Genomic DNA, 20,660 nt, shown 5'->3' with positions numbered 1-20,660 from the left:
AGTGAAGAAGGAGAGTGCAAAAGTTGGGTTGAAACTAAACATTAAGAAAACCAAGATCATGGCATCCGGCCCTCTCAATTCCTGGCAAATAGATGGGGAAGAAATGGAGGTAGTGACAGATTTTATTTTCCTGGGCTCCAAGATCACTGCAGATGGGGACTGCAGCCAAGAAATTAAAAGACGCTTGCTCCTGGGGAGGAAAGCCATGGCAAATCTAGACAGCACACTAAAAAGCAGAGACATCACCCTGTCAACAAAAGTGCGTATAGTCAAGGCTATGGTCTTCCCAGTTGCAATGTATGACAGTGAAAGTTGGACCATAAGAAAGGCTGAGCGCAAAAGAATTGAGGCCTTTGAACTCTGGTGCTGGAGAAGACTCCTGCGAGTCCCTTGGACTGCAAGGCAATCAAACCGGTCAGTCCTAGAGGAGATCAACCCTGACTGCTCTTTAGAAGGCCAGATCCTGAAGCTAAAACTCAAATACTTTGGCCACCTAATGAGGAGGAAGGACTCACTGGAGAAGAGCCTAATGCTGGGAAAGATTGAGGGCAATAGAAGAAGGGGACGACAGAGAATGAGGTGGCTGGATGGAGTCACTGAAGCAGTAGGCGTGAGCTTAAATGGAGCCCAGAAGATGGCAGAGGACAGGAAAGCCTGGAGGAACATTGTCCATAGGGTCGCGATGGGTCGGACACGACTTCGCAACTAACAACAACAACAACAACTTAATGTTTGTTTTAGTTTATAGGTGGTCACTATATTTATACCGTACATAGAGGCTATCATTACAATTGATTGGAGTAGAACTACTAAAACATAAACATGTTTATTTATAACAATGGTATAACAACTATATTTAAAGATTGAGGTCAACTGAAGGCCAGCATCCTGTTTACATACTGTATTACATTTTGTATTCAGAAAATACACTTTTCATGATTAATTTCCAATACTCTGAGCACTAGCTATAGAGTACAATCTTGGTAAATTTGTCCACTAATAGATGTTATATTTCTGTGCCAGTTATTTAAAAAAAATAGATGCTGAGAGTTTCTTCCTAGGATGTTTTGATTTAAAATTTGTATATGAGAAATAATTTATTAGATGAGTCTGAGGTTACAACTGCAATTTTTTGAATTCCCTTTTTTAAAATAAGTTTATTAATTTACAAAGTAAAAACAATACAAATTTAAAAGAAAAAAGTAAAGTAAAAAGGAAGTGAAAAGTAAATAGGAAAAAAAGAAAAAGTGGCTTCTGATCTTCTTTGCCGCAGCTATAAATGCGTTTATATTTTGTCCTGTCTATCTGGTTACATCTTGGGCCTTGTCTTTATATATTCTACCATTTGTAATCATCAAATCCATAAATCACTTTCATTTCTTTCCAATTTCAGCAACAAGTCCATAAAGGGTTTAAAAGCCACTGACAAATGTCTTTTTCCCAATCAAACAAGTCAGTTTTACCAGTCCTGCAAATTCTGTCATCTTTATTAACCGTTTCTCCATTGGGAGCATTTCAGTCTTTCCATCTTTGTGCACATAATAATCTCACTGCAGTTACTAGATAAAAAAGCAATCATCTTGAATTCTCTAAATAGTCTTCATCAAATCAAGAAACCCAAACACAAAGAAGGAAAAGGGGAGTTGATATACAAGCCATGTTTTTCACAGTTGGGAGGAATATTAGAGCTGGCTCCAGACATGTAAATTAGGCTAGTATCAGATCCACCCAGAACATTCATTAAACTGTTGGGCTGAATAAATATTCAAACTCTGATTATTTCCTCTTTTTGAAATCCAGCTGTTAATCTTGAACCTGCTTCCAATATGTAATTAAATGCAGACATTTGAACATACGCTGTTCTATAGTTTGTAATCATGTTTAAAGAAGAGTTTTACTTAGCAACCAATTCACTGTGCTCTGTTGACTGATACATCTTCATTCCCTACTGTTAAGCTTCTGCCTCAGAATTTTCCTTCTTAAAATGTATGTATGTTTTGTAAAGATAGAAATTATACTTTGCTGGCAAGGAAAGCAAAGAAATATAATATGAACAAGTAGCTCCAGTATAAAACAGAAGATACCGTGCTAGTGCTAAACATCAGAATTCTGTAAATTAAGTACATAAAATACTAAAATGGAAAACAAGTTTCAGTGGGGGAAAAAAGAGAAAAAATTGTAAAAATAAAGCCTGATATCTTTTTATCTTGTAGGACATTATTTATTTACTTAATTGTTATCGTTCCTTTGTTTTTGGTTAAATCAAGGTAGCATACATACCTCATTCTCCTGTCTCCTATTTTTCCCTACAACAGCAATGCTGCAAGGTGGATTGGTTTAAGAGAAGAATGACTGCTCAAAATCGCCCTGTCAGTTAAGGGAGGACTAGGACTCATAGTTTGATTTATAACCCAACTCTTTAACCACTACCATATTGTCTTTCTTAAAAATTTAATTGTGGGGAAGGTGTAAGAAAACGTCCCTTCCCTCATCTAAGTGATTAATGAAGATATTGAAGAGTACTGGGCCTAAGACAGCCTTGTGCTCCCCACTGCTTACTCCTCTCCATGTGGATGTAGTACCATTGAGGACTACGTGCTGAGTACTGTTTGTCAGCCAGCTACAGATCCATCTGATGGTGTTGTTGTCTATCCCACTTTTTTCTAGCTTACTAAGCAGCAGGTTGTGGTCTACTTTGTCAAATGCCTTACTGAAGTCTAAGTATACTACGTCCACAGCGTTTTGCTGGTCTACTAATTTAGTCACTTTATCAAAGAACAAAATAAGATTGTGTTGGCATGATCTGTTTTTGACAAACCTGATTGGTGGGCAATGGACAGTGGGTGGCCCAGGAGAGAAAAGGGGATTTTGCCTATGCCTCTTCATGCATGAAAACTTCAGAACTGGCTTTGCTTCTTCTGTGCCTATGTGGAATTATCAGTAAAATTATACTCTTGGTAAAATAATGTCCTAGAAGTTTCTTTTGCTGCATATGCCAACAGGACAGTTGACACCCTAGTTTATTTTATTTATTTTATTTTTATTACATTTATATCCCGCCCTTCTCCGAAGACTCAGGGCGGCTTACAAGCTTAGCAGTAGCCTTCATTCTATGTATATGCCTGCTTATTAGGGCTTTCACACACACCCCAAGCGGCATTATTACAAAGTCAGCTTATTGCCCCCAACAATCTGGGTCCTCATTTTACCTACCTCGGAAGGATGGAAGGCTGAGTCAACCTTGATCCTGGTGGGATGCAAACCTGCACTAATTGCAGGCAGCTGGTGTTATTACTTAAGGAGGCATTAGCCCACTGCTCCACCAAGGCTGCAAGTTCTTCTACTGTGGTTAATATACACTCAATTTTACACATCTTGGTCCTCCTCCCCCCCCCAATATTTCTTTTTATAGTAATGAAGGTTCTCAGGACTTTGAAACAGTATTGCGACTTGTGTGCTTCTAGAGTTACTTAGAACTATACATGCTTGTTTGATACCTTGTTCTTCTGTAGTAGTGCTAGTGCAGACCAGTGAAAATATTTATATACTTCTAACTCTACAGCTGACTAAAGACATTGGTAAAACAGATTATGAAACAGATAACAAAAGCTTGGACCTTGGGGAATATTGAATAATTGAATAGAAAGCGTTGCAAGTAAAGGCCTGACAGCAAGGAGTGTATTGGTTAAGATTTGATAAAGAATGTTAGTACTTGCTATGTGTGTGTGCAGTTGGTCCACAAGATATTGCAAATTAGCAAACCTTTGGGGGGCAAGGGCATACCTAGAAGTTTGAGGGCATAGTGAGTTCAGAAATTGTCTGCCAAGAGAATACTTACATATTTACAAATTGCCTGCTATAGAGCATATGCCACTGCAGAAAAGTTATTACCAAGGCTTTAGAAATTATTCCTTTTTTATTGCGCTGTTATGGTTTAAAGAGAGATGAAACCGTCTCACCCTGATGGGACTGGCCCACTCCACCTGTGCTGGCATCCCATCAGCTAAGGAATTTTGGCTGGTAGGCTCCAGGAGAAGAGCCTTCTCTGGCGTGGCTCCGGATGGAACAACTTATGGGGGAGCTTCATACTGGAGGTGGTTGACTAATTAAAACTTAATCCCACCACCCCACCCGCTGTGTGGCCAGCTCCCCTTTTTCCCATCTGGTGTTAATGGTTTGTATTGGTTAAATGATTTCATATGCTGTGTTCTATGATTGTTGATTTTTAATGTTTTTTTTAATGCTTTAAAGTTTTTATGTGTAAGCCGCCCAGAGTCATTGGATACGAGATGGGTGGCAGATAAATTTCCTGAATGAATGAATGAATAAAATATTCAAAAGTTAATTATGTAAGCTAATATTTTCTCTTTAGATCCCCTACAGAGAGCGTCCTGTTAAGTACAGATAATCCTCGACTTGTGACCACAATTGAGCCCAAAATTTATGTTGTTAGGTGAGACATTTGTTAAGTGACTTTTGCCCCATTTTACAATCTTTCCTGCCACAGTTGTTAAGTGAATCACTGCAGTTGATAAGTTAATAACCTGGCTGTTAAGTGAGTCTGGCTTCCCCATTGCCTTTGCTTGGCAAAAGGTTGCAAAAGGTGATCACGTGACCTTGGGACACAGCAATGGTCATAAGTATGAATCAGTTGCCAAGCATCTGAATTTTGATCACACGATCATGGGGCTGCTACAAAAGTCGTAAGTGTGAAAAATGGACATGTCACTTTTTTTTCAGTGCCGTTGTAACTTTGAATGGTCACTAAAAGAACTGTTGTAAGTCAAGGACTACCTGTAATGGTTTGTCAAAGTAGTCAGTATCGGGCCAGGTCCAGAAATACACCGAGTGAAACTAAGGAAACCAAAATTTTGTATACTCTTGTGTATTCAACCATGCAATAAGAGGCATTATTGGTTTTTCTTCCTTTAGGAAGCCAATTTTTTTTGGGTGTTGCAGTTGAGCATTCCTAAAGAATTATGAAGAAAAAGCAAGGCAATGAAAAGAATAGGAAACATGCACAGTAGTATTTTTCAGAAGAAATGAAATCACCGACCCTCCCTTGTTGCTAAATAATGCCTTAAGTCTTATCTTGTGCTCCCCCCCCTTGTTTAAATTATTTATTTGTAGAGAAAGGAAACTGTGAAGGGGTTTAAATGTTACTGCTTTTTAACTGCCAAGCCTCATTCTGTGAACAATTCCACTTTAGTTAGGTTGTGGTTTTTTTACAACAATGCCCAAGAATGAATGCTTCAATAAAGGTCATTCCGGAGTAGTATCTTCAGAGCTGTTGATGCATTGTAATTATATTGGAGCTCTCAAACAGCATTATTTTAATGGTACAACATAGGGATGCAAAGTTGCTTTTGATCCCTAATTTTTAGCCAACTTTTTTTTTAATGTACAAGAACCATAGAAAGCGGCTACAGAAAACTGTAAGGATCTGATAAATAGGGGGTTTCTGTTAAAAGACTTAATAAATGCTTGGTAGTATAACTTTCTCATTAGAATGGCTGTTAAATTACCCTGTAATGTTTACTAAATTGGAGAGCTTCACTGTAGAAATCAGTACAATTATTGTACTGAGAACAGAAACAGGATATTGATGGGCTAGTTTTTGTAGTAGTAATAGTACTAGTAATAGTAATAATAAAGTTGGAAGGGACCATGGAGGTCATCTAGTCCAACCTCCTGCTTAGGTAGGAAACTCTATACCATTTCAGACAAATGGCTGTCCAGTCTCTTCTTAAAAACTTCCAGTGTTGGAGCATTCCCCACTTCTGGAGGCAGGTTATTCCACTGGTTAATTGTTCTAACTGTCAGGAAGTTTCTCCTTAGTTCTAGGTTGCTTCTCTCTTTGGTTAGTTTCCATCTGTTGCTTCTTGTCCTGCCTTTGGACGCTTTGGAGAATAGCTTGACTCCCTCTTCTTTGTGGCAGCCCCTGAGATATTGGAACACTGCTATCATGTCACCCCTCACCCTTCTCTTCATTAAACTACACATACCCAGTTCCAGCAACCGTTCCCTATATGTTTTAGCCTCCAGTCCCCTAATCATCTTTGTTGCTCTTCTCTGTACTGTTTCTAGAGTCTCAACATCTTTTTTCCATAGTGGTGACCAAAACTGGATGCAGTATTCCAAGTGTGGCCTTACCAAGGCATTGTAAAGTGGTATTAGTACTTCACTTGATCTTGATTCTATCCCTCTGTTAATGTAGCCTAGCACTGTGTTGGCTTTTTTAGCAGCTGCAGCACACTGCTTGGCTTATATTTAAGTGATTGTCAACTAAGACTCCGAGATCCCTCCCTCTCACAATTATTACTATTGAGCAAGGTACCACCTATACTATACCTGTGCATTTGGTTTTTCTTGCCTAAATGTTGAACCTTACTTTTTTCACCATTGAATTTCATTTTGTTAGATAGCACCCCATGTTCAAGTCTGTCCAGATCCTCCTGTATCTTAAGCCTATCTTCTGGAGTATTGGCTATTCCTGCCAGCTTGGTGTCATCTGCAATTTTGATGAGTTCCCCATCTATCCCCTCATCCAAATCATTGATGAAGATGTTGAAGAGCACTGGGTCCAGAACAGTCCTGGGGCACCCCACTACACACTTCCCTCCATGTAGATGCAGTTCCATTGAGGACCACATGCTGAGTACGGCCAGTCAGCCTGCTACAAATGTATCTGGTGATGATGCTGTCTAACTCACATTTTTCTATCTTATCAAGTAGTAGGCTATGGTCTACTTTATCAAATGCCGTACTGAAGTCCAAGTAAATTATATCCACAACATTCCTCTGGTCTACTAATTTTGTCACCTGGTCAAAGAATGCAATAAGATTTGTCTGTCCTGATCTGTTTTTGACAAACCTATGTTGGCTTTTGGTAATGACTTTGTTTGCCTCTAGGTGTTCACTAATTTGTTGCTGTGCAACTATATTGTATGTAATAATTTTTTTTCAAAGAAATATACAGTATTTTTTATTGTCATGATCATTGCTTTTTCTTTGATTCATTTTTAGCTCTTCTTCAACGAGTAGCTGAACTAGAGAAAGTCAATGCTGAATTTCTACGTACAAAACAGCATCTTGAGCAAGAATTTAATCAAAAGAGAGCCAAGTTTAAAGAACTGTATCTGGCTAAAGAAGGTAATGTTTAATTATTCTAAGTAGATGTAAAAATGCTAACTCTTCACTAAGATGGCTAGGTAGAGAATTATTATTTTTTGAGGGAATGTACTGTTTGAGAAAATGTATGTAAGGATCTTTCCCACACAGAAAAGCATTATTCTCTGTCTCATAAGACATAAAGACCCTTCACCAATCTTAGGCTTCAAAATGAGTTGAAAAAGCATAGCAAATAATTTAGAATGGAATACAGTTAGTCCTTGACTTATGACCAGTTTTTCAGTGACTGTTTGAAGTTACAGCAGTCCTGAACAAATGGTGATTATGACCAGACCTCAAAGCTCTGGCTGTTCCAACACCCTCTGTGGTTGTGTGATTGCACTCTGGGCACTTAGCACTCAGCATTTATGACCAGCTGCAGCTTCTTCTTTCTGTATAACCTTAATGAACACAAGACTGATTTGAAATAGTGGGTATTATCTTGAAGAATATGCAGCGAGCCTCTACTCCCATCCTATTTTGTTTGAGTAGAAGTGTCTTGACTAATAAGGAATGTCTTTATTGGTTTTGTGGTAGCTGGATTATCACAGCCCTTGAGAAGAAACAAAGAATGTCCTTGCAAGTCATGAGAAATTTTTTAAAGGTATTAGGCCAGCTTAGATTTTACAGATTTTGGCATTAAACAAACTCATGGAATTAGTGGAGAAAGAATTGGAAGCTCTGGGCCATAGCATTAAATAGGTCTTTACCAGGCCTGGGAGACTGATTAATAACTTGGATTCATAATGTGAGTTTATAAACAAATCTGAGCAGTCATGATAACTATTCTGATGTTTGGTATGTTCAGGATTCTCCAAATTATATTACAATATCACCCCCTAAGGTAAAGGTAAAGGTTCCCCCGCACATGCATGCTAGTCGTTTCCGACTCTAGGGGCCGGTGCTCATCTCCGTTTCAAAGCTGAAGAGCCAGCGCTTCTCCGAGGACGTCTCCGTGGTCATGTGGCCGGCATGACTAGACACCAAAGGCACACAGAACGCTGTTACCTTCCCACCGTAGTGGTCCCTATTTTTCTACTTGCATTTTTATGTGCTTTCGAACTGCTAGGTTGGCAGAAGCTGGGACGAGTAACAGGTGCTCACTCTGCTACGTGGCACTCGGGATTTGACCCGCCAAACTGCCAACCATTTGATTGACAAGCTCAGCATCCTAACCCACTGAGCCACTGCGCCCCTTAGTATGACCCCCTAATATGTAGGAAATAAAATAAATGCTTATACCATTAGCTTTTGGGATTGATGGAACTTTTAGGTAACGAAGGAAATAGAGAACAACATTTGTAAAAATTCACAGAAGACACTTTTCAATTTTGAAATGGTGCCTCTTCCTAAATGCGCAAGAAAGCCCCTTTGTTGCTTTTCTGAAGGAGCTGCATTGCATGTCCTCCCACACTGGTGTATTTCAGATCTTTTCCCCAAAGGTGCTTTTTCAAAAGGCAGCTGGACTTTCTTATTACTATTTTCTGCTTGAAAATGCCTTGCTTCTCATCCAAGAACCTTCTTCAGTTCTGATTGAATGGTGGGGAATGGAAAGATTTCTATTCTTTGCAGCCGTCTGGTTGTTAGCACTCTGAAGGTCGGTTCAATTCAAAGAACAGAAATCTTTCTATTCCCCGCCATTCAGTTAGAACTGGATGAGAAGCGAAATATTTTCAAGAAAGAAAAACTCCAAGGAAGTCCAGTTGTCTTTTGAAAAACACTTTGCGGACAACTATGACCTGGATGGTTGAGAATCTCCGTAGATGTTCAGATCTTTTTGTTTTTCAGTCCCCTTACCTTCAGAAGAAATATTCCTCTCTATTCCCCCCCTACTTTCTGTTTCGTGTCTTGTTTCTCCTGGCAAAGAATAATGGGAAGGTCATAGGCCATAGGGCTTTATAGAAAAAAGTGAAAAGTGGCACTTGAGCGGTGGCACATTTTTAAAACTTCCATAATAGTGTATTTAGTTACATTGACAGTTTCTCTGATTTCCAAAATCATCCAGAATATGAGGAAGGCCTCAGCAGGCCTCATCCATTGGTTAAAGTAGGCAGATTGTGTTGGTTCTTATTAATCCATTGGCACGTGAGCTTTGTAACCGTCCAAAGCTTCTCCAAAGGCTGTTCTTTATCCTTATTTGGAGATATTCCAGGAAGCAATCTGGATACTAGAAGACAAATAGTTGATCAAATTGGGTTACCTATCAGAGGTTATGAATAATATCATCTGGATGAACTTTCAAGAACAGAACATACAAAATAAGATAAAAGGCTTTCAAAATTTGATGTCACAAAGCACAAAAAGAGGGCATTTTTCTGATATTAAGGAGGCCGCAAGGTTTTTTTTTAAATTGTTTTTAATTGTGAACAGTGTTCAGCTGAGTGTGTAGAAGTCTCTAAGTACGGTATAGCTTGGTATATGGTTAAGGTAGGTTATTTTTAGGACAATCCAATCTGAAAAGGTAGGGCAGCTTCTCCCTGCAAAAAGCACACTTGGGTCTGCTCAAGAAGATTAAAAACATTAAAAAATTAAAAACATTAAAAAATGTTCTCCATAACATCCTAAGATGACAAATACATGGTGAGTATATAAGGTCCGCTTTCTGACACTAGGAAGTATGATTCCGTAATAAAAAGCAGTTTTAAAACAACAGTATGGATTTCAGTATTTCAAGCTTAGCATAGAGTTGGAAGGGGAACTGAGAATGAGACATAAAGCTGGAATAGTAAACTGGGTGTAGAATTTATACAGTACAGCTAATTAAATGTTAGCAGTAAGTGGAAGTTTCTCCCCTTGGCACCAGAAATCTCTAAAATAAATAAATATTTATATAATTATTCCCTATTGTTTTTAAAGAGGATCTGAAGAGGCAAAATGCAGAATTGCAGGCAGCACATGATGATCTGGAGAAATTACAAAAGCAACTCATGGAAGCACAGGCTGAAATGGAGAACATCAAAGCCATTGCTACAGTGTCTGAAAATACTAAACAGGAAGCTATTGATGACGTAAAGAAGCAATGGCAGGAAGAAGTTGTCTCTCTGCAGGCTATAATGAAAGGTAGGACTAACAAAAATGGATCGATCGTTAGGCCAGTTTCATACTTACTAATATCTCCGATACATAGCTTGCTAGTCCAAACCTCTATACAGAGAAACTGCCTACTTCAGTTAGCTCTTGTGGAAAGGAAACTGCACTAAATTGACTCAGAAGAATGATTTGATATATGAGGTCATTGTTTGGCATCATCTGTGGTTTCTTTAATTTTGTGGATTCACATTTTTGTTCCAATTTAAAAATACCCAGCCTGCTTGTGTTAAAAGTTGGTTCAGACAGACCTCCAAAAATAAATCGGCTCGTCATAAAAATTATGACTGCTGGTAATAAATTTTTTCTATTTTTAAAAAAGGATATATACTTAAAAAGTAAATAAATTTAATTAGAGAATAAAATAGAGCTGGAAATGACCTTTGGGGGGGGTCTTCTAGTCCAGCCCCCTGCTCAAGCAGGAGAACCTATACCATTTCAGACAAGTGACTGTCTAGTCCAGGGGTAGGCAACCTCGGCTCTTTTATGACTCATGGACTTCAACTCCCAGAATTCCTGAGCCAGCTTGGCTGGCTCAGGAATTCTGGGAGTTGAAGTCCATGAGTCATAAAAGAGCCGAGGTTGCCTACCCCTGGTCTAGTCTTTTCTTAAAGACATCCAGTGCCCACAATTTCTGAAGGCAAGCTGTTTCACTGGTTAATTGTCCTCACTGTCAGGAAGTTTCTCCTTAATTCCAGTTTGCTTCTCTCTTTGGCCAGTTTCCAACCATTGTTTCTTGTCCTGCCCTCCAATTATCTGAAGCAGATGTGTACGAAAAGCAACCATATTAATAAGAAGAATAGGCTAGAACAGTTCTTACTGACAACTTAATGTTTACAGAAGAATGTTTACAGAAGAATGTGTAGTGGCAATTAGTTATGACTCTTGTATTCTGCACAGATTTTCTATTTCAGTTTCAGACGTGCAATTTTAAATATGTTTTTTTTTTAAAAAAAAAAATTGATAACCGCATGAGGTATTGTGGTATTTTTGTAACCATTTTGCATTTACCATTAATATCTGGAACATTCTCCAGTGTAGAAAAGTTTACAGAGTCATTTCTGTCACTGCCACTAGAACATAGAGTATTGTTTGAATCTTTTAAGTGTAACTACAGCATCTACATTTTCTATATTTACTTGGAAAATATACTCCAGACTTGGATGTTTAATCATAAGCTGTACAAATTTAGTGAAGGTGCCGTTTCCTGTTCTAGAAGATTTTATTCTAATAAATGTATCAGACCAACCCCCGACTTGTTGGATTGGTGCATTTTAGGTGTATGCCAAATAGTATGCTTAAGAGTCTCACTCTGGGACTTCTGGTGGTTTTGTAATAAGATTGTCAGCAAAGATGATTTGTTGTAATTGTTATTCAGAAACTGTCCGTGAATATGAAGGCCAGTTTCATCACAGTCTGGAACAAGAGCGAGCTCAGTGGAATCAGTATCGAGAGAATGTCGAACGGGAAATAGCAGAGCTGAGAAGGCGACTTTCAGAAGGTCAAGAAGAAGAAAACTTGGAGAATGAAATGAAGAAGGTTAGTCAGGATAGAGCAGTTTCCCAACCTTGGCAACTGGGTGGGCTTCAACTCTCAGAATTCTCCAGCCCGCATTTGATAAAATGGAACCATATTCTTTAATTTTGCTGCTTGATAGTAGAATAACAAATTGGGCTGGTCCCACCCTCACTGTTTCTAAGCTTTGAACTCTGTATAAAAACCCCTTTTATTTAGTCTCACTTTTTGTGCATATTTTATTTGTTTGTTTGTTTAATTGTTTTGCCAATGTCTTAAAGGCTGGTCTGAAAATACCACTGGGAAGCATTGAAATAAAAAGTTATGCCATGGAATAATTTTAAATTTTCATCATTGAAATTCGTCCCAAAATATTGCAATGTTTTAAAGCCCAGTTTTAAAGTTCCTTTCTTTGTTTAATTTCTTCCTTATTGATATATAATTATTTGTAAAATTTTAATAATACTTTAGTAATAGTGATACCTAAATATTTTAAAGATTTATATACTTTTGGAATCCCTAAAAGTGTGGAAATTTCCTTTTGAGTTTTTTGGGATTTACAACTAAACATTAAATGTGATTAGTGAAAATTAGCTGATGGTCCTTATACCTCTACAAAGACCTCTTAATTCCTTCTTAATGTTGCTAGCTAAATGAAAAGCATTTGAAAGAGTTAAGATCATCTCATCTGCAAATAGATTTAAAAGATGTGTCTTATCTCCCATTTTTATCCCTTTAATCTGATTATTGGATCTAAGTGCTGTTGGTGGTGAAAGACAATTCTGCTTGGTACCTCTTAAAGTCATGAATCATAGCTGTTAAGACATATCTGGGCATTAGCTGGTCCATAAATATGTTTGATCAACATAGAAACCAGCCAAATTTAAACTAAAGTTTATTTTTAAAATTGTACTTCCAGAGACTGAAAGTTTTAAATACATCTAAAGAACATATGGTTAATGAAGATTGATTTATTATGCCGATTGGTATAATATTTAATAGTTTCCTAATGGGGTAGATATATTACACTTTGGAATAAAGCCAGATAATTTCACATAATCACTTTTAATTGGTTGGCTAACAGTTTAGTGTACAGTTTATAATTCATATTGAGAAGTGAGATGGGCTTATAAAATGCCAAATCCCAGAGATTTTTATTTGATTCAACATTACCTTAGAGACTTGTTTCTAAGATTCTGGTAAAGGTTCCCCTTAATGCAAAGTATTGCATAAAAATAGAAATTCAGGTATAAAATTTCCCTGACAATCCATCAAGGCCATGAGACTTTCCATTTGGAATAGTATTCAAGACTTCATTGATTTCTGAAAGAGAAAAGAAAATTCCATAAATTATATATCTTTGGGAGCCAATTCTGTGAATGTTAATTTATTTAAACAGTGTTTGATTTTCATTGATGAAGGATTATTTGAGAAATATAATTGCTGAAAAATTTGAATTGTTCACTTATACCTTTAATTTTGATCATTTTTAATTGCACTTACATATTTTTCTTCTTAGTTTTTTTCAGTTTATTTGCCATTACAATACTCATCTGGTTTAGACATTCTCTTTTTAATACTGCCTTTGTAGCGTCCCCTCTTGTTCTTACTGATATTTGATTTGTATGATTTTCTTGAAAAGGGTTTCTCAAAGTTACTCTTGTTTTGTTGCTTCATTATATAGTATTATATCAAAATACCAATTGTAAGTAAGTGAAACTATCTCTTCTAATTTGAAGGTAGTAATCACTGGAACATGGTCTGATGTAAGCAAATTTAACTTGTGGCAGAAAATTTGTAAAAGTTTTAGAACTTTGTTTTCTGCCACAGTAGGGACATGGTGTTCTGGATTTAGGGATATTGTTTTCTCCCCTGTCGTGGTCAGATCACTTCCTGTCTGGTGAGTCTTCACTTCTCTGGCATTACACTCCTTGCAGAAAGGTTGGAACTATAGATGGCATCTGTGGCTAGGGAAGCCTTTGCATTGTCTTTCAGCAGAGTCACTTATAAAGATGGACAGACATAAAGGCTGGCTGGCTGGCTGGCTGGCTGGATAGATAATTCTTAATTTGGTGGATAGATAAGCTTTATGTATGTGTTAAAAAAATTTCTTTTTTTGTCCATGTTTTTTTCTTTTTTGTATCATTACACCCTTTGTTTCTATGCTACCCTAATTGCCTTATTTCTTTATAGTAAAGCAAATGCATAAGCATTTAAAGATTTAGTGACATACATTCACAGGATCTGTAAACTTGTTTTTGAAATTTGCAGTGTATAAACCATAATTCTGTGTTTCTGCTAAAACTTGTTTTGTTTATGGATGGGGCAAGATATTTTGTGTTTAGGTTGTTATTTAGACTACAAATAATAGTATTGGTTGAGTCTTTTAGGAAGCGAGAAGCAATTTGCTGCAATACATCATCTACTTAGAAAGCAATAAAATATTGGGATTTTCTTCTGTATGCACATGTATGTTGTACAGTTGTACAGTTTGGGCTTCTCTGCATAGTTATATGTAAGGGACGCGGTGGCTCAGTGGGTTAGGACGCTGAGCTTGTCGATCAGAAGGTCGGCAGTTTGGCGGATCGAATCCCGAGTGCCGCGTAACAGAGTGAGCGCCTGTTACTCGTCCCAGCTTCTGCCCACCTAGCAGTTCGAAAGCACGTAAAAATGCAAGTAGAAAAATAGGGACCACTACAGTGGGAAGGTAACAGCGTTCCGTGCGCCTTTGGCGTCTAGTCATGCCGGCCACATGACCACGGAGACGTCCTTGGACAAACGCTGGCTCTTCGGCTATGAAACGGAGATGAGCACCGGCCCCTAGAGTCGGAAACGACTAGCACGCATGTGCGGGGGAACCTTTACCTTTACCTTTACCTTTGCATAGTTATATTACTGACATGTCACACATACTTGTAAATAGTGGCTGAATCACAAGACTATTGCTTGTCTGAGTAGCACTCATTCAAAAATTAAAACAGCATGAAACAGGGGTGTCAAACTGGTGGCCTGCAGGCCGGATGCCTCATGTGTCGGCCACACCCACCCCAGCTCCACAAAGACAAAAAAAATGTGTCACGTGATGCAATTGAGTTTGACACCCATGGCATAAAAGCTGCATTAAAACTATAAAAATTAGACACAAATACAAAACCTGGCACTCATCTTATCCCAGCGCTTCAGAGCTTTACGAAAGGCTAGGAGTGTACAGACCTGCTGAATTTCAGGGAGAAGAGTGTTCTATAGGGTATGGGCTGCCACAGAAAAAGCATGAAGAGGAGCTAGCTTCCATAAGATATTAGGAGGAAGGGACTAAGAGTGTGGAGATGTGTGCTAGGGCAGGGCTTTTCAACCAGTGGTACGGGTACCACCTATGGTACATTGGCACCTGGCAGGTGGTACGCAACCATCCTAGAAAAGTGATAGCGGGGGAGGGGAATGAGCTGAACCGGTGGCAACACCGCACAAGCCTGAGCGAGAGACGGCTGGAGCTGCAGGACTGTCAGGGCTCAGCGGAAGCGCCAGGAACAGCACCAGGCTCCAGCTGGAGCTCCAGAAGAAGCGCCGATCAGCTGGAATGTTGCAGCATCTGCAGGGTCTTGTGATTCATATTTATGACAGTGTCCCAGGGTCATGTGAAATGGCCAAAACCTGCTGCAACCACCCAGCAGAGGGGGGGGGGAAACCAAACACACCCCCACCCCACCCCCACTGCCAATCCTCAACAGAAATGCTCACATAATGAAAACCTCGGACAGGAGGAAGAGTGCTGCCGGGCGGGCAGGCAGGTGTCTTGCTCGGCTGTGGCTTGGGGGGCACTTTTTTCAGTGCCATTGTAACTTCGAACAGTCACTAAGCGAACTGTTGTAAGTCGAGGAGTACACCTTGCTAGGCGACTGGTGGTACTCGGATATTACCATATCGTGAAAGTGGTACAATGGGTGAAAAGGTTGAAAAGCCCTGTGCTAGGGTATCATCATCATACTGATGATACTGGACCCCATGTTGACAAATGTCCTCCCCTACTATTTTTGTCCTCTAGTAGCTTGGGTGTATCCAGACAACTAATGTTAAAAATGAGTGGAGAAAAAAGGCTCGAACCTGAGGGCACCCCATATTGAAGGAGCCTAAGGCTCTCTTACCAAAACCAAATGAAACTGGGCATGGAAGAAGGTGGGGAATTACCATAAGATAGTGCCTCAAAGTTTAAAAAGTTAATATATAGAAAAAATTAAATATATTACTCCCAAAAGCCTGTTTGTCAATAGTAAAGATTTTATCTTAAAATATTGCAACTTCTTTTGACTGTTGTGAGCTTCCCAGAGTCACTGAGAGTCAGATGGCATACAAATTTAATTATAATCAACAACAACAACAATCCCCAGATGGTATCCACTGATATCCCCAATTATTTAAAATTAAATTTTGATTAGAAATGGCCAAAAACATTCTGTTATCTTCTTAGGAATTTTTACAAGATTTCAGTTGAAAATAGAAATTTCTAGTCTGATGGCCAGAGACATTTTGATTCACAATGGTCTTCATTGAACCCAGGTGGCTTTGAAATTGTCAACGGAGTGGCGTGTCTTTTATACATTCAGCACAAAAGAAATCTGTTGCCTAAAACTGATATTGAAAGTCTATTAGCTTTCAGTCAATAGACTGATGACTAAAATCAGGTCACAGCTGGATTTATTGTATCATTTAATGTTGATTTCAGGCTCAAGAAGATGCAGAAAAACTTCGTTCGGTTGTGATGCCCATGGAGAAGGAGATTGCAACTTTAAAGGATAAACTGACTGAGGCTGAAGAAAGAATAAAAGAGCTGGAAGCTTCAGAGGTGAGAAAAACAAAATACTAACAATAATTGCTGAGGAAGAGTACAATAATTACCCATCTATCAACAGTACACATTGTTTCTTTACTTTGCAGCATGCCGTTTTTCTTGTTCTTTGGGACAGGAAACATGACACTATAGGACCGTGGTGGCGAACCTATGGCACGCGTGGCACAGGTGGCACACAGAGCCTTCTCTGTGGGCACGTGCGCCATTGCCCCAGTCCTAGGCCTTCAACTGGGTTTTATAAAACCTTTTCGCTTTAGGCCTCCACCGTCGTGTGCAAAAAAAAAAAAGGTTCAATCAATTAATTTCAACTTCTTGCGGGGGAAAAAAACAGATCTCGCAAAGTTGGAATGGATTGATTGAACTTTTTAGTCCCACCCAGTTTGCCATTACCACTGCAGCCACGCCCACCCAATGGGCCACGCCCACCCAATGGGCCACGCCCACCCGGCACCCGACGATACATAAGTGGGTTTTGGGTTGCAGTTTGGGCACTCGGTCTCCAAAAGGTTCGCCATCATTGCTATAGGAGATTTCTATTGTCCAACTCACTAAGCATTGCAAACAGATTTAAAAATATACCGTAGTTATCTCTGTGTCCTCTGTTTCGGCTCTTTCTATGCCATAGCATCATCGCTTTCTTCAAAACTCAGACCTGTAGCTTTGCTTCATCTGCATCTTGCTGAATACATTTTGAATTTACTAAGAAAACAGAGGTTTACTAGTAAGCGTTAAAACTCAGTGAAGATTTAATTGATTAATCAGAATAGAGCTGGAAAGGACCTTGGAGGTCTTCTAGTCCGACCCCCTGTTCAAGCAGGGGACCCTATACCATTTTAGACAAGTGATTGTCCAGTCTCTTCTTAAAAACCTCCAGTGATGAAGCACCCACAACTTCTGAGGGCAAGCTGTTCCACTGGTTAATAGTCCTCACTGTTAGGAAGTTTCTCCTTAATTCCAGTTTGCTTCTCTCCTTGATTAGATGCATTTAAGTGGTAGTTTGTAATAGGTTTTATTTCTTATAATACCCTCTTCCTAATAAACTAATAGCAGTTCTGCTGTTTAATATTCAAGATATCCCAGATACATCATTCCTTTTTTTCCTTAATAACTTGTAATATTTGCTTTCAACAGAGGATTACAGAAGATCTTGTCTGGCAAGTGAATATTAAAAGATAAGGAAGCAGCAGCATCTTTCTAACTGTAGAGTTGACCTTTCCACAAATACTGTGTTGGAGAGCATCCTCCTCACAGTCCTTTGCCTGCTATTAACCTATGAAACTGAAGCAGAAGATATTATGAAGCAAACAGCTGTCATCTTAAAATCCTCTCTTAATGACACATTATTATACACATATATAATGTCTTTATATAATTTGTTATAGGCATTTTAGAGGCTGATGTATGGGCTAAAATCCTTAAAGGAAGCAATATTTTTACTTTTAAAAATAGGAAAATAAGTAATAAAGTAAAACACCAACTTCTATTGATTCATTATGTGCCATCACATATTAGTGATCATTAGTGTAGAATGGGGACGCGGTGGCTCAGTGGGTTAGGACGCTGAGCTTGTTGATCAGATGATCGGCAGTTTGGCAGGTCGAATCCCGAGTGCCACATAACAGAGTGAGCGCCTGTTACTCGTCCCAGCTTCTGCCAACCTAACAGTTCAAAAGCACGTAAAAATGCAAGTAGAAAAATAGGGACCACTACGGTGGGAAGGTAACAGTGTTCCGTGCACCTTTGGCGTCTAGTCATGCCGGCCACATGACCACGGAGACGTCCTTGGACAAGCGCTGGCTCTTTGGCTTTGAAACGGAGATGAGCACCGGCCCCTAGAGTCGGAAACGACTAGCACGCATGTGCGGGGGAACCTTTACCTTTACTAGTGTAGAATGATCTGTCCCAACCAAGCCCTTCAGGATGTCCAATATAGCACCTGTCACCACTATATTCAAGTTCATCCATCTTACTGCAGGTTTTCTTCTTCTCTTTCCTAGCATCATATATTTCTCAAAAGAGCTTCTCTTTACATTGTGTGTCCAAAATATAATTTCAGCCTGCTCATTTGTGCTTCAAGTAACAACTTGGATTGTTCGATGATCTATTTGTTTGTCTTCCCTGCTATCCGTAGTATTCCCAGGAGTCTTCAAGTTTGAAAGTGTACTCTTTTGGTGATTTTCAAAATCTAGCATTCACATCCATAGACTGTTACAGGGAAAACAATTGCCTGCATAATTCTGAACTTTGTAGGTATTGACATGTCAAGGAATATTTTTGTCAAGGCCTTCAATATTACATTACGAAATGCTAATCTCCGGTATATTTCTTGATTGCTGATTTCTTTATTGTTCACAGTTGATCCCAAAATACAGATACTATCTTTGCTATCTTCCTTGTCAATTCTAAGGCTGATTGCTGTACCGGTTATCATTATTTCTGGTTTCATATTTAATCTCATTTCCATTTTTTTCACTTTGCTTCTTGATATGTTGTTAATAGAGTTTACAGATAATTTGATTTTTCAGCTATCATTGAAGTGACACTGTAGTATAAATTATTAATGTTTCTTCCTCTAGTTTTGAAATATGCTGATCGTTTTCCAATCTAATAAGCAATAAGGAGAACTGCAAATGTCATATTTTTGGATCATTTTCCTCAAAAAATCAATGAACAAGTATAAAGTTTTTGACAATTATTTCATTGGGTACACTTTATCTAGTTTAAGGACCTGTGTGAAGAACAGGTCGTGTTTTAGGACATACTGTATTTATACAGAAATATTGAAAATTCAAAAGGGTTCACAAACATTTAAGCACCACTGTAAAGCTACAATGTGGGTAATATACAAGACCTAGGTATGTTGTTACATATATCAGTATAACAGTTCCTGAATGACAATTTTTTCTAACATGCTTAAAAATATACTTGATAAATATTTATGCTAACCATTAACTTTTGCCTCACTGTATGTTTTTCAGGTTAAAGAACTGAATCACTACTTGGAAGCTGAGAAATCCTGTAGGACAGATCTAGAAATGTATGTGGCCGTTTTGAATACTCAAAAGTCAGTTCTGCAAGAAGATGCAGAAAAATTACGGAAAGAACTTCATGAAGGTATGGATTTTTTTCTCTGGGATAAAAATATGAAAATAATTTAATATAGATTTAGAACATGCAATACACGCTCAAGCTAAGCTGTATGTAATGCACTTCTAAATACAGTGTAATGTCATCTCATATTGGAAAAATAACTCTTAGAGCCCACAATCCAAGGAAGGCAGTAAGCTTCATACCATCCAGAATCTAGTCTTTGATTTACAATTAGTATGTATATAACGTTAAAATTTTATTTTTTTAATATGTGATGCATATTAAGGGAACTATTTATCTTGTAATTTCTGGAGTGTTCTCTTTTTTGACTTTCCTTTTACTCTATTTGACATCTGAACAAATGGTTTTCTGCAGAATGAAATTATAAAGAATATTAACTCAATAAAGAGCTATAAAGAAGCAGTGTTGTTGAAATAGGGTAAGCTTACGTGAGCAATATCAAGTAGTAAATTCAGTTCTTCATGTGTTCTTGAGTACTGAGAACAGACAGAATAAAATTGGGACACTGTTTCTTACCTATGAGTAACCTTCTGAGGCTCAGATCTGATTTGCCTGTACTATGATCTTACAATATTATTATTAAAAATCCTTTTTTTATACAATTTCACTCTTAGGCAAGAAAAGCTAAATGCACAGGTATAGAATAGGTGGTACCTGACTTAATAGTAGTAACTGCTAGAGGGATCTGGGAGTCCTAGTGGACAACCACTTAAATATGAGCCAGCAGTGTGCTGCAGCCACCAAAAAAGCCAACACAGTCCAAGGCTGCATTAACAGAGGGATAGAATCAAGATCATGTGAAGTGTTAGTACTACTTTATAATGTCTTGGTAAGATCACAGTTGGAATATTGCATCCAGTTGTGGTTGCCACAATATAAAAATGATGTTGAGACTCTAGAAAGAGTGCAGAGAAGAGGAACAAAGACGACT

At 38.4% G+C, this 20,660-nt stretch overlaps 1 protein-coding gene across 1 annotated transcript in view; it reads left to right on the top strand.

Moving 5' to 3' along the window:
* The window catches only part of RABEP1 (rabaptin, RAB GTPase binding effector protein 1), a 59,070-nt gene that overhangs the window by 20,702 nt on the left and 17,708 nt on the right, over positions 1-20,660 (top strand). The window contains exons 2-6 of the mRNA XM_083372674.1: positions 7,027-7,152; positions 10,027-10,230; positions 11,636-11,796; positions 16,493-16,612; positions 19,597-19,732. Of these exons, the coding sequence (XP_083228800.1) occupies positions 7,027-7,152; positions 10,027-10,230; positions 11,636-11,796; positions 16,493-16,612; positions 19,597-19,732 (747 nt within the window). The remainder of the gene's footprint in view (positions 1-7,026; positions 7,153-10,026; positions 10,231-11,635; positions 11,797-16,492; positions 16,613-19,596; positions 19,733-20,660) is intronic.

The sequence above is a fragment of the Vipera ursinii genome (assembly GCF_947247035.1).
Source record: "Vipera ursinii genome assembly, chromosome: 1".
In the NCBI taxonomy this organism is placed as follows: domain Eukaryota; kingdom Metazoa; phylum Chordata; class Lepidosauria; order Squamata; family Viperidae; genus Vipera; species Vipera ursinii.
This window is presented reverse-complemented; position numbering and strand designations above follow the sequence as displayed.